The sequence below is a fragment of the Chinchilla lanigera genome, unplaced genomic scaffold (assembly GCF_000276665.1).
Source record: "Chinchilla lanigera isolate Chin_1 unplaced genomic scaffold, ChiLan1.0 scaffold00072, whole genome shotgun sequence".
Taxonomy (NCBI): domain Eukaryota; kingdom Metazoa; phylum Chordata; class Mammalia; order Rodentia; family Chinchillidae; genus Chinchilla; species Chinchilla lanigera.
The window spans coordinates 5,428,763-5,443,798 of NW_004955473.1; the positions used below are offsets into that span (position 1 = coordinate 5,428,763).

The 15,036-nt window shown below is 40.6% G+C and overlaps 1 protein-coding gene across 3 annotated transcripts in view; it reads right to left on the reverse strand.

Annotated features, from left to right (window-relative positions):
• Positions 1-321: 321 nt before the first annotated feature.
• Ocrl (oculocerebrorenal syndrome of Lowe) overlaps positions 322-15,036 on the reverse strand; it is a 53,294-nt gene continuing 38,579 nt past the window's right edge. For 2 of the 3 annotated variants that reach the window (XM_013523069.1, XM_013523071.1), the window contains exons 19-24: positions 8,622-8,645; positions 5,559-5,675; positions 4,634-4,718; positions 3,911-4,038; positions 2,959-3,070; positions 322-2,757 (exon numbers count right to left, since the gene is read on the reverse strand). In XM_013523069.1, the coding sequence (XP_013378523.1) occupies positions 2,633-2,757; positions 2,959-3,070; positions 3,911-4,038; positions 4,634-4,718; positions 5,559-5,675; positions 8,622-8,645 (591 nt within the window). In that variant the 3' untranslated portion in view covers positions 322-2,632. The remainder of the gene's footprint in view (positions 2,758-2,958; positions 3,071-3,910; positions 4,039-4,633; positions 4,719-5,558; positions 5,676-8,621; positions 8,646-15,036) is intronic. The other variant, XM_013523070.1, reaches the window with a different exon arrangement.

The following is a 15,036-nucleotide window of genomic DNA, read 5'->3' on the forward strand; positions in this document are numbered from 1 at the left end:
CCTTTTGCATTAAAATAAAAGTACTTGGGTTGCCTATTTTCATAGTGTGATTATTTCATTAGCCTCTGAAAATATACGACTTCTCATTTATGAGGGAAAATACCCTGAATATTCTTTTTTAGTCCTGAGGATCAAACCCAAGGCTTTGTACATAGTGCTCCACCCCTGATACGTGCCTCCACCCTGAGAATTCATACGATATTTCCCGGTAAGGTAGGTGATGACAATACAGGCACAGCTGATGGGGACTCCATGCTGCAAAGTTAAGCAGCATCCAGTGACATAAACTCCTTCCTTAGCTCTTAGGAAGATCACACTGACTTTTCACACAACATATATTTATTCAGAAAAAAATTTGCAATAAATTATAATAAAAAAGATGACACGAAATACAGAATCCCACTAGCAGCTTTGCTTAGTGACCAAGACGTTTCTGGGAAATATAACAAACAATCACAGAATAAGAATCAGAAAATGGTAAAAGACAGACTAATGCAATGTCACCCCATGGGTCTGAACCAATTCTCTAAAATGGTAGGTGTAAAGGCCTCCACTCCTACCAACTAGATCTGAAATCCTTAATTCAGAGGAACTATGAAACAGTACCTTGGAAGATGCAGGAATTAGTGACTGGGGTGTTGGGGCAGGTATGGTAGGTAAGCAGATGTTTTATGTCTGGTTTCTGTCTTGTCTCCCCTAACTAGAGATGGGAGGTCTAAAACCCTCCACCCTGTATATATCCCAAGATGAGCTGGGCCAAAGGCTGAGGCAGTAAACCAACTTAGTGCTATGACTTGAGAAAGTAAGAGAGGGCACGGTGTGCATGCTGCACAGGGCTTTACTAATCATGCCTTTGGTCACTCAAGACATCCAGTTGTCAAGATACTAGAAAACGCGCCCAGGAAAGGCATTTTCTGTGTTACAACCTTGCCGCAGCTCCTATCTCCTTCCTCTTTCCATAAACACTGTCCGGCCTAAGCGATACAAAACTTCTGCACTCCATCTTCCATTAGCTAAGTTCACTACCCAGCTCCTGATCTAGCAGGTCCTCAGCTACTTGGCATACATAATTTGATTACTATTCTATTTCTCTAACCCCCAATCAGGAAAAGACTTAAACAGTAAATCACAAGATACATACCTTTTCTTCCCCAGGGAACTCAACTTTCAAGAGACAGGGGAACTGCAGAACCATTCAATGGTAGAGTGGAGTAGCCCCTGGCCCTCTCCTTGGGTGAGCTAGAAGAGTCCTAAGACTGCACATAGAGTCTGTACATGATGCTCCTGGTACCTTCTGTTAACACAAAAATTACTCAACTTGGGGTGGCTTTAATGAAAGAAAACCAGGGGAAGCCAGTTTTGCAGTCAGTGGCTGGCGGCTTCTTTGTCAACCAATAGATTATTTTTTTAAAAAGGCTGTCCCACAAAGCTTGAACAAATGAAAAGCTCAGAGGGTCGTCTTGAGTGGGAGAGGTATGGTGTGTAGTTGGTCCCACTTGTCAGGCTCTCTTACGCAGCACTGGACACAGTGACCGGGGGCCAAGGGGAATCTCTGTATCCTTTACTTGAATTAGCCGGACGTGGGGCCCAGAGTCAGCCCTGCTGAGGGAGGAGGGAATATCTGCCCCTTGGTACTTCAGAAGATTGGAGAAGGGGTTCTGGTTCTGACAGTCATCCTCAACACTCTTGCCGAGGGAGGTGCAATAATTCCAAAGGGGCTTGCTTGAAGTACACAGACTCCCTTGTTTACTGTGGTGTGTTGCTTTGAAGGTGGACTTCTAAGTAGGGGATAGGTCTCCTACTACCCAGCATTGATCCTCATGTAAAATGTAAGTAATAATACAAAGGGAGAGCAGGAAGCAGGATCTGTCAAAAATGAATACTTGTACTCTTAAAATACTCAATGTGCTTCCATTTTAATTGTGATTCTCTTACACTGATGAGATGTTATCTCTATAGTCCCTAAAGTTAGATTACTAACTGTGATCTGAGACAAGAGAATATGGTTCCACCTAGAGTAGATCCAGGAAAAGGCCAATGTTACAGTGACATAGATGCCACTGTAGTAGAAATGCACAACTGTGTGTAACAACCACATGTGGACAGTGAATTCACTGTTGCGGACACCCAAGGAGCCAAAGTCTTACCCAGGATTCCTTCAAAGTGATAGACTGAGTGAAGGGCAGTGCAAAGGAGTGATATATGAAGGAAGTGGGTCAAAAGTGCTTTATACAAAGGACTGTAGACAAGTCTTGAGCTATAGCAAAGTAATGCTTTTAGGCCTAGAACGGGAAAATCTCAGAATCTAGGCCTAAGGTACTAAGGACAGTTTTGACAACCTGGCAGGAGGCAACAAACACATCCTTAGGTACAAGAGTATAAATACTTCTTTGCCTTATAAAGAGAAAACAAAAACACCAAAATATGGTAACTTTGGCTTGGCAATATAAGTCTAAAAGTATTTTGCTGTGTAGGATATGGTTAAGGAGGGATTAGGAAACTCTTCCTTTTGCAATATTAACAGAACTTGAGATTCCACAACAGACCCTTCCTGTGGCATGACTTTTCCAATCATTCTGAAATACTTGGAGCCCAAGATCTTCCTCCTCTAGAATCTGAGAGAAGAAAAGACTTAGTCTTCATCGCTCCCAAGCAGAAAGCCCAGGAGGAACTGGATGGCACGCTGGCGGTCACTTGATGTCTGTCTTGCCATGAGGTTGGGAGGAGGCCTTAGGAGAAGACTAGTGAAGAGAGTAGCTAGAGGGCAAGAGAATAAAAAGAGGACCTGTCAGACATGATCTCAGCAAACACTCAGGGTTGGTGCAGCCAGAGAAGGATAGGAGGAGGAAAGCGTCTGCTACATGCCTGAACGTCTGATAAGCTATACATTGTATACAATACATGCAGATCGCCCTCCACAAACACCCCTGTGTAGCCATTCCTATGAAGTACCCTTACCGATCATGGTAGCGCTGACGTTGTTGTATTCAGAGAACTTTAGGAGTTCGCGAAGGAATGCCATCAAGTAACGGAAAACATTTCTATGGCATCTTGGAAGCTGGGAAATAACCTGTTTTTTAAAGATGGACAGTGAAGAAAAGAGAAGTAAGAAGAACTTACAGCTGCCATAAAAGTAATTTATAATCCTAACTTTTCTGGCCCCATTCATCCATCACTACCCTCTATTACTTACTCATGACTGACATAATACTTGCCAATTGTAACTCTGAAGAAAGAATGGTCATATTGTTTAGTCCCCGTCTACTCACTGACCAGGCCATGCACACATCACAGACTCATACAAACACACACACACACACACACACACACACAGCCTCACAAGAAGGTACAAATGAAATAAAATAATAAAAATAAAATAAAATAAGCAGGTAGGTCTCAATCTGTTCGTCTCCTCTTTCTGCCATTAGGCAGCTGAGGCATTTGCCCAGGAGAGTGGCTTCTTCTACTATGTCATTTAGCATAAATAGGATTGCCTCTCAGTACTCACTAGTCTGATTTGCAAGTAGTCTCAGCTATTGTGCATCAAGATCATTTCAAGATTAAAAACACACCAAGAAGAAAAAAGAAGGTGGCTCCCAAATGTTACCCACCCTTTCTGATAATGTCAGCCAGAGCTGCGTGTACAGGTAGCTTCACCAGTCCCTCAGGGTAGAGGTATCCACCCCACTATGTTCTCTCTAAACAGAAATGGGTCGACTGGAAAAAGGTGACAAATGTAACAGGAAATAATATAGCCTAGAACCTGAGGGGCTCAACTCTCAATACTTGTGTCCTGACAGACGTAGATCTATCCTACTACATAGCTGGCTGGCTATCTGGCTTTGTAAAACTGATGATTTCTCTATGGGAGAACCTGCCCCAGACACATCCTCAGATTAGTAAAACTCACCTGTCGGCAGATCCGAGGATCATGAGCAGAGTCAAGACATCGCTGATACAGCTCGTAACAGATGACTGGCTCCGGCAAGGCTTCCAGGAAAATGAGCAGTGCTTCAGCCACAGAGTGATTACTGCCAGCTGAATCACCTTATGTCAAGGAAAAGGGGCTCCAGAAGAAAGGCCACGCATTTGACTGGCTCCTTTCCTGCAGGGAGGGCTTTTTTCTTTTATTCAGGGCACAATGATCCTAACCGGGGTTTGCTGTTGTATTGGTCTAGGTCCTCTGAAGCGGAGTTGTTACACAATTGGTCAAAGTCCTTTGTGAGGTTGGTCCAACTTCAGACTCAGGGGAATAAAGCCTGCAGAAGGACAGTTCCTGCTGGATCAGGCCTCTAAACTAGTTGCCAGTGGTTTCCATCCTTCTGTCATAATGGCAGTATATGTGCGGGGAGGGTGGCTGATTGCTGAAGGAGAACAGTACCAGTGCTACGGCTCCTAGGCTCCAAGCTTATTAATCATCGTCACCTACCCTTTGATTTCTTAGTAATAACAGCTTGACAAGAGAGGCCAAAAGTTCCTGAAAGGAACTGAGAAACTGGATAGTCAGTGCTTACCTTATAATAAAATACAATTGCAAAGAAAATAAATATACAAATAAAAATCAAATGTAGATGGAAAGAAGAGTTTGGTCAAGTACCAATCCAGATTTCGAAACCCTGGGCCGAAAGGATACGGATTGTCTCAGGGATGCTGGTATCCAGACAGTCGATAATCTGCTGTAACTCTTCCTGCATTCCAGGGGTTTGGAACAGGTCCTCCTACCATAGAAGTCAGAATGGCAACAAGGCAATAAGGCAAGATAAATCACCACTTAGGTTCTGAAGATTGCTCAGGGTTTAAGGGAGCTGTGGAGGTATGAAAATAACACTTTCCCCTATATCAGCTCTGTAATCCATGTAACATTTTAAGTAAGAAAATGGTCTTCAGCAGCTTTTGCTTATTTATGATAAGGCAGGGAGACAGACGGCTGGATCAGGAAAGCAGGTATTCCACTGCAAGCTTCTAGACAAGAAAGCAGAATGCTAACAGCATAATCATGTTGAAATACTGACACTACTGAACTTTGGAAAAAGAATAAATGCATATTTGTGCTAAACCCTGCATTCAAGTTATATTACTCTTCATTCAGTAGGTAAGAAAATACTACCTTTCATTTTGGTTCAAGGAAGTTCTCTTGTTTGGGTGAATGGGTTGAGAGTAGCTAGTGTTTTTGGTGGGATTTAAAAGGAATGTTAAGAACAAAGTAAAGAAACTGACTTGAAGTTTGCTTGGGATTTAAAACCTGTAATGACTCTATGACAGCATTATAGACTCAGGTCCTCGGCTGTCCAGGAGAGTGCAGAGCCAGGAGAGAGGTATTCTCAGTCCTGGTCCTGGCTCTGTCAGTACACTTAGACCATGGTCTTAGGTAAATCACTTAGCTCGCAGGCTTCAACTGTCACATCTGAATAGGGATGCTTCCATCTCCCCAGCTAATCTGACAGTGCTGCTGTGGAGGTTGCTCAGGCAAGTTATGAGCATTATGCTGGTGCGAAATATAATTTCTTACAGGACTTGCACACATTCTGAAGTTGCAAGGAAGGTCTACTCTTACTTACCTGGTGACAGGCATATCTGAATAAGTGATCTACTAAAAGCCAGATCTCCTTGGGGACCTGAAGGGGTCTCTCACTGGCACCTTCATCCAAGGGAACCATCTGTAGGAGGGATTTTTCCTAGTAGATGAAAATGGATGAGATTAAAAAGGGGTCTCAGAAGAAACACTTAATCTTCAAATGATGCTCATGTAGACACAATGTGATCTTCATCTCTTAAGATTTTTCATGTTTTTTCACTGGGGACATACCTGGCCTGAAGGCACTCCATATTGATTCTCATAGGTAAAGTATTTCCTTTCATAAATGCTTCAGTCACTAGGTATTTCATTCAGGTTTATGATATTTATCATGTGGGGAATTGTGTGTTCTAAATTTTTTCAAGGATGACATGGAGAACCAGTGCTTTAGTGATTCAACAGTCCACACACCACCAGTGACTTATGGACTATTAAATTACAATTGTCAGGACAGTACTTTGAATGACCATGTGTATACTTAGGTTTCAGTCTACTTTTAAATAACTCTCCCTTCATGTCTTACCACACATACTACTGTTTTCACTACTGCTTTAATTGAGCTTCTTTGGCTTTCAGGAATTAAAGATAACTCTCTACAGGAGGCCTACATACATCAGGGTTGATAGTCTACTCCCAGGGCAATGAAACTCATAACCTCAAGACCCAACTAATAATAAACTGAATATAGCATCTGAAGAGCCGGAAATCCCACAAAAAGTCTAAGGTCTAAATCCAAAAGTTATTGTTTATAATATCTCAGCAAATAATTCTAGGGGCTTTTACTCCTTTCATCTACCTTACCATCTCTTAGATTCTTTTGGAAGAATGTACGAGAAAAATTCAGAAGTGACATAAATCAGATCAACAACTAAATTTGAACTTGAAAATGGTTAGGGAGTAAACTGTCATACCTCATCTCTAAAAAAAAAAAAAAAAAAAAAAACTACCTTGTTACCTTCCATTTATGTAGTCAATTATAAATTACATAAAAAGACACCTAAAATAGGTTAAAAGGCACTTGAAGGCAGCTTTCAAAAAATCCTCGAGGAGAAAACCATGACAAATTTTTGCATCTTCCTCCCTTTTCTACCTCCAGATCATATATTATATATGTTCAACTTTGAGTAACTTTTGCCTAACATTGTGAAACCTGTAAATTCCTTCTAAAACCCCCAGCCATGCAGCTTCAAGGGAAAGAAAATGAACATTTCTCTATTTTCACAAATCACGTACAGTACAACAGTGCCAAGGTTCCTTCTTAACACTGTGTTTTTAATAAGCACTGATCACCTTTTAAGCCACTGTGCCTTTCTAAGGCACAAGGAAGACAAGTGAGCATGACAGTCGGTTACTGTTACATGTATTTGCATTTACTTTGCTTCCTTTCCCTGGGAGTCTATCACTTGAAATTCCTATTTGCTATGGTTGTCAGAATGTCTATCCCTGTTTCACCCACTGACCTTTTTCTCATTCCCAGTATTAAATGCAGATATCCACACAGTATCTGAGCCAAAACACTGTCCATATTGTACTCTGTTAACCTTCTGGACCGATTGCAATACATGTACGGATTCTTTAGTAGATACCTTCAAGTTTAACATATATAAATTATTCAGCACAGATGCATGTACTTTAAAAAAAACTGACAACTCAACTGGAGCTTTCCCTGTACTAAGGCATTAAAGCAACACAAGACAGTGTCCAGGATGGACAGACAGAACGTGCACTGCTCTTAACAGGGAAGGGCTGGGAAGCAGTCTCAAATCTTAGTGGTTTAAAAAGGTTAATAAAGTGTCAGTAGGTTATAAACATCACCCGTTACCCATTTTCAAATTCATGTGTGAGAATACTAAATGTCGTACTTGTGTCTCTAAAATCCAGAGAAAGATACGAGAAAACAAAACAATGCTTTAAAAAATTCCACGAATTATTCAGAACTCTGATTTTCAAAGGGAAACTGAGGGACTTTGCTTTCTTTCAACCAGGCACACTCAGTGCCTGCTAAGCCTGTACTTCATAACCTTAGTGCTAACCAAAGCCCGGAAACAGTGTACCACTCTACCATGAAGATGCCTTTGACTCCACCCAATGGGGATGTCCTACTATTGTATTAAAGTGTCACAGAACATTTCCCAATCCCAGGCTCCTCTCCTCGATAGCCTGTGTGGAGCTGGGCACATGCCAGTTGAAGATGGACAGGCTGTGAGGCACTGGAGAAGGCGCACCTCACTGGGCAGTCAGGAAACCTGGGTTCTAGTGTCCTCTATCTCATTCTCCTGCTGTCAGCAGTAATGACTCTCAGGCTTTCCTGTCTTTCTGGGCCTGGGCTGTCTTGTCTATTAGAATGGAGAAAATAATCTTTCCCTGTTTGAAGGCAGGGCACGAGACCAGATGATCTCTTACGAGCTTGTTTAGCTCCACAATTCTGTTCTATTATGCTCTATTTCTGGACTCTGTGAATTCTTCTAGTAATCACTATTATCAATAGCCCAGGATCACTCTTAATGCAACAGAAATGCATTCCTTTTGGTTTTACTACCACTGGAAACAGAGGTCAGCTAAGCAGCATCCTCTTCCAGCTTGTCAGCTCTCAGGTTTATCAAGACACCTCTGGGCTGGACATGTAGCTCAGCGGTACACTTTCCTAGCACGTACAAGGCCCTGGGTTCCATCCCTGACCCTGCAACAAATAGCCACCTCCCAAACAAGCACAAACAAAACAATAAAAGAAAGCACTGTAGTGATTTCTTAGCCGAAAAACACAATTTTGGTCAGGGGTGTAGCTCGGTGATACCACACTTGCCCTGGGTTCACTGCCCAGCACCACAAAAGCAAACTTTGAGTTGTACTGCTTTTATTGAACCGAGTCTCAGCAACTTGACTGGTACAGTAAACAGGCTTTAAAGACACCTGGCAGGACTTTAGGGGATTCTCACCGAGTCACAGGTCTCTGATATGGGCATGCCTAGGGACAAATTCCAGGGACCACAGTTAAGTGTTAAGCAAGCACAAGGAAACACTCATAACCACCAATGGATTGCATTACCTTTTCTAGGAAGCTGTCTTCTTCCTGAGAGCAGAGCAGGAAAAAAGTCAGTGATAGATAGAAAATGATTAGAATTAATTTGCAGAATTAGAAACAGATCAGTATTAGAACTCACAAGGTTACTAGATACATATGCTTTTAGGAGCTTTGACTTCTTAAATATGATGGCTAAAAATTGAACACATTCTCCATATGCAAAGTTTTGTACTGTGCAGTTTATTAAGAATATCACCCAAGAAACACACATCCGCTGGGCCAGACTTCTGTGCGCCCTGCCAGCTGACCTGCTAAATGCCCCCGGTGTCTGTTCCTATAGGTCTGCTGCTCTGTACAGCTTCTTAACTAACCCCAATGTTGTCTCAATCGAAGAATTTGCTTTTGGTACTGACAGTGGCTGTTCGGAAGCAGATGATAAACGGCTCTCCTGTCCATGGCCACTCCTTCTATCCCAGTCAGCCTTCTGAGCACTGTCCCAGCCTCCTTTCCATCTTCTCATATTCACCACCCCCCAAAGGGCCCCAGAGTTCCTAGAGTTGAAAGTTCTTCTGAAATTAATGAATTTTCTTTTAGACCATTGTGAATCAGAAGATCCATCATTACTTTATTTTCCTAGTGGATAAGATAAAAAGGAGTAGCATGGGAAAGGGAAGAGGCTAACTTTTTAATCCTTCTCTTTTTATTATTATTCCAATCCAATGACAACAACAGTAACAATTGCCATCACTACTTATGGGGCATCTGCGATATCCCAAGAACTGTACAAAGTGCTTATATACAAAGTACAATGTTATTTAAGCTGCACACAAGTACAAAGTAGGTATCATTTTAATTTTACAGATGAAGATACTGAGGCTCTGAGAGGTTAAATTATTTGTACAAGGTCTGTGTTAGTAGTAAGGGGCAGAATCAGGACCAGAACCTAGGTCTGACCAAGTCCAGAGTCGTTATCACCCTGTTCCCTTAGGACAACATAACTGCTTCTTGGATGGAGCGGCAGGAGAAAGCTGCGACAATATATTCGCTGTAACAGGCTGAAGGCAGTGAGAAACCTACTTACAAGACAGCATGGTTAACAGAAAGAGAATCGGCATTATGTTAGGCAGTCTTGGGTACAAATCTTCCTGCTGCATCTCGTTAATTCTCTATAGACGTCAGGCAAGTTACCAACTTCACACTGCCTCAATTTATTCATTTCTAAGACAGGGATAATAATATATACCTCACAGGCATAACGAAACAGTCTAAAATCAAGGGGTGGTGGGGCATACCTCCCCAGCAACTTCCTGCTGGGTTCCTTCTGTTCATGTTATGGGCCGCTAAGAACTCAAGTCTAAATCACATGTCTTGGGTCTGTAGGTGAAAGGAGAAATCTCAATGTCACTGACAAGCAGGAGGGCCAGAAGTAGGGACAAATATTATTCCCTGACATTCCAAGTGGTAATGCGGAATGCATTTTCCCCAAGCTGTTGTTATATGTGGCAATTAGGTTTTTTAATATTGTTAAATACATTATAAATTAAACACGCTTTTGTGGGTTTACTTAGGCTCTTAAATACCACATGAAAAAAAGTAATGGGGGTGACAGCTCTTTATAAAATAAAAATTACTTACAGTTTTGTAACTATAATTTACTTTTTAATGTAAAGTTAATTCTGAGTGCCAAACATCTAACTTAATACAATTTTGGACTATAACCTTGTATAAAATTTAGGAGTACTTGTTAATAAATAGAGAATTCCCCCGTCTGACAGACTTTGTCTGCTTCCTCCCATGGAAACAGAACCCATGATATGAGTAAAAGTAGGTAGAAATGTTATATACTAACCTGTCAAACAAGGCCCTGAAAGAAGTTTTCTCTGAGTGATCACCATCTACCAGTGCAAAGCACTGTGCTAAATACCTTTGGGGAGAGGGCAGTAAGAAATGAGGATATACAAAGAAGAAAGATGTGGTTGGCCCCTCACCCTGGCTTGCAATTGATCTGGGGTACGGAGTCCCAGAATTTCTGGCCTGACATTGTTATAACTCACATATACAATTTTTCAATAAATGGTTATTAGCCCCAAAAGAGTCACAGGACTTTTTTTTCATATTTCTGGGGATAGAACCCAGGGCCTCGTGCATAGTAGAGGTAAATATTCTACCACTGAGATATAACCTGTCCCCCAATTCACAGGAGTCTTAAAAAATGTTATTATAAATATATTAAAATCATGGGATATTGGTACATGTACATATTGCATTTGATTCTTTTTACTTCCCCTGCCCGTCCTCTCCCTCTATCCCCAGATCCCCTTCCCATCTCCACAAAGTCTGTCTCCATTTCCTAACATCTTTCTTTTATTTTGCTCTTATTTATACTTTGGGCTTGTCATATAAAAGAAACCACGAACTATTTAACCTTCTCTGATTTATTTCACAGGATTTTAAAGGGTAGAGATGAAGAAGGTGAAAGAGGCCAGTGAGGCAGATGAGGAGCAGGATAAATTTGTGGGAAGATAACTAAGAGAATGTGGAGAAAAACAGTGGGAAATAAATCTGACCAGTTTTCTCAGCACCATTTATCAAGGAGGCTACCTTTCTTCCAGTGAAGGTGTTTGGACCCTGTGTCAAAGATAAGGTAGCTGGGGGGTGTTTCTGCACCTTCTAATCTGTTCCACTGATCCTCAAAGTCTGTTTTTTTTTTTTTTGCCAATATCATGCTGCTTTTATCATTGTAGCTTTGTAGTATAACTTCAGGTCAGGGACTGGGATGCCCCTTGCTCGACTGCACAGGTAATATCACAAAGAATTAACATCTGGGGTCACATCTTACGGAAAAGCTTTTGTGCTGCAAAAGGAACCATCAATAGAGTGAAGGGACAACCTCCAGAATGGGAAAAATTTTTTACAAGGTGCTTCTCAAAGGACTAATACCTAGAATATAAAGAACTCAAAAAATTAGATCCTCCAAATTTAATGATCCAATCCAAAACATGGGTATCTGAAATGAATAGATACTTCTCAGATGAAGAAGTAAAAAGAGCAAAAAAATATGAAAAAATGTTCAACAACACTGATCATTCAAGAAATGTAAATTAAAACAATGCTGAGATTTCATCTCACTCCAGAACAAATGGCTATCATCAAGAAATCAACCAACAACAAATGCTGGAGGGACTGTGGGGAAAAAGGAACCCTAGTGGTAGGAGTGTAAATTTGTACAATCACTATGGAAACCAGCATGGAGATTTCTCAAAAAACTAAAACTAGAGGTTCCATTTGATCCAGCTATTCCTCTCGTAGGTATCTTTCTGAAAGAGTAAAGCATCATACCACAGTGACATACACACACCCATGTTTATAGCAGCACAATGTGTAATAGCTAAATCTTGGAAACATCCTATATGCCCATCAACAGATGAATGGATAAAGAAAATGGGGTATTTATATACAATGGTGTACTAAGTTTAAGACATTTTTAGGTAAGTGGATGTCAAGACTATAATACTCTTTTTTATTTTGAGACAGGGTCTCACTCTGTATTGCTGGCTGGCCTGGAACTCATTATGTAGCCCAGACTGCCCTGGAACTCACAGCAATCCTTTTGCCTCAGCCTCCTGAGTGCTGAGATTACAGGCATGCACCACCACGCCTGGCCTTGAAACCATAACCTTAAATGAAACAAATCAAACACACAAGTTTAAATATCACATTGTTTCTCTTGTTTGAGAAACCCAAATGGTAAATAAGGAGCAAAATGGAGCATAGATACTGGGAAGTAGAAAGAAAATGTTCAGCTGGGAAGGGGGACACGGGAGAGGGGAAGGGCAAGGGAAGGACAGGGAAAGGGATTAAAAAAAAGAGAATGGAAGGAAAAAAGTGGAAACAGAGCATTTGTAAATGGGGTGGGGAAGAAGGGTTGAAGGGAAGGGAGGGGAATGGGAAAAAGAACTAAGATATATTATGTATAGGTACAATTCCACATGGTGAATGTGAACATTATATAATACAAACATGTATCAATAAAAAATTAATGGATAGCATGCATGGGGCCCTCGGTTCCATCCCCAGCACTGAAAGAAAAAGAATGGATCAAAGAGAAAACTTTGAAAAGAGATTAAAAAGGACTTTGATTAAAAACAGATGCAAATTACACTTAATAAAATGCTAATCTCAATTCTGAAAACAGAAACATCACTTAACCTCCACTAATACACAGCCTACTCGTAAGGTGGTCCTAAGGTTACTACCAATCACTTTGTCCAGTGGACTTACAGGACAGAGATGCCCACCTCTGCAAAAGGCTATGTGCTGATTTCATGAAAAAAAGGGGACACAGTTCAGGGTTTCCCCAGTGGGACAACACCGGCACAGCACCACTGCAATGCGAATCATTCTCCATCCCAGCATTTACTCTCGGAAGGCTGTTCCCAGTAGAACATGCAGCCAAAATAATATAGAAGAGTTATTTAGAAAAGTACAAAACTGGATGGAAATTCAAGCTCTCCAAAGATTTAGTTCGTATGAAATACAGAGTAGAAACAAACCATACACCTAACAGGATGAAGACGTGAGTGGTCCGATCAGTGAGACAAAGTAAATATTCAGTGAAAAGATCACTGGGGACAAATTAATCACCAAGTTGTTATTTGAAGGTTTGATATCCTAATAGTCATGCTCCCAAGCAAATACAATTTCTCTTCCATTCATCAGTTTTGTTTCACCTTTATTTATAACCAACCCTTAACCAGTTCAAGGCTAGCCTCCTTTCCCTTAGTTTGTTCTATAACCAACAGCACAATGCTTCTCTCAACATGTCAAGTTAAGACATTATGCTAGTCCTCAAAGCCTTCTGAAGGTCCTAGATGCCCCCTAGCTCAAGCATCAACTTTTCTGCTGACTCAAAAGACTTTGTATCACCTGCAAATCAGTTACCCTAACAAATCAGTTTCATATACTCCTATCCTTAACCTTCACTCTTTCACTCTTTCCAAGGAAATAGTACAATTTTCCACACATGGTCTTTTCATTTTTACATTTTATCCCTTATACTCAAGATGTCCCTTGTGCCTGGAAGAGCCTGCTCATATAATATATGAATACTATACAAGTTTCTTAAGTACTTGGATTTAACTGAAATTATTTCTAGGACTAACCCCAAATCACTTTCCTAATTTGCTTTATTCACATGTACTGAATTTATTTCTAGGTCATGCTAATGTTACATGCATAAACACTAAAACCAAAATAGGCGGTTTCTGCCACTGGTGTTTTTACAGAGATTAGCCAACCAATAAGCTTTAACGGCATATAAAGGCTTCAGTAAGCAGCACAGGAAAGGAATCTATTGTTAACACAAATTACAAGCTCCACAGTATTCATTTTAAATGATTTTCCAAAATACTTACCAAATACCGTGGACATTAGCCAGAAAAGATGGTTAATGTTCAGACGATCTATAACCAAACTCTCCAGGAGCCAGGATTTAGGATTTAGTCATATTGTACATGCAAGTATAGGAATCTGTGAAACCTCCATATACTTTATATCCAATGTTTAATAAATATAGATGATTATTTACTACTTAATATACTACTTAGTAAAATAGAAAAAACTTACTGTAATTCTGGAAAGAATAAAGATAATTACAAACTGCAGATTGTCATTTGTTTTCCACTTGTGCTAATCCCAACTATTCTAAGAGTGGCAAAGTCACTGCTCGTGAGAAGAGTAGGAAAATGTGTGGCACAATTTTCCTGAAATAGTACATAGAGGGACAGTGCATGCACTGAGCTTACCTGTAACTTCACCCTAATTTTAGAGTACATAATTTAATAGAGGCCACGTACCAGTATTAATGCATCATCTCATGGGATTTTAAGGATCATATTGGGTCTTGGAAAAAACATGGAACAAACATTAGACTTAAAGAAATATCTCAGGCTAGACATGGTGGCACAAGCCTCCCAGCTATTTGGGAAGCAGAGACAGGAGGATCCCAAGTTTTAGGCCAGCCTGGGAAACTTAGTGACACCCTGTCTCAAAAAATAAATTAAAGAGGGGCTGGGGATTTAGCTCAGCGGCAAAAGCGCCTGCCTGGCAAGCACAAAGTTGTGAGTTCAGTTCCCGGTACCGGAGAAAAACCAAAAAAAAAAAAAATAAATAAATTAAAGGCTGGAGATGTAGCTCAGTGCTTCCTTGGTTCAAACCTCAGTACTGAAAAAATGGCATTTCAGAAGGTCAAAATTTAGTCAGGATTGAGTAGGAAGGTATTAAAAATAGGGTAGTGATTATTTTAGACTCCTTGTTTACTGCCCCACACTAATATGGATGATTTCCTCATCTACGAGATAGAGAAATTTAGTAACACTGAAACACAACTGGCTGTGAGAATAGGCACGGTAAATCTTAGAAAAGATTTAAAAGAATAAAT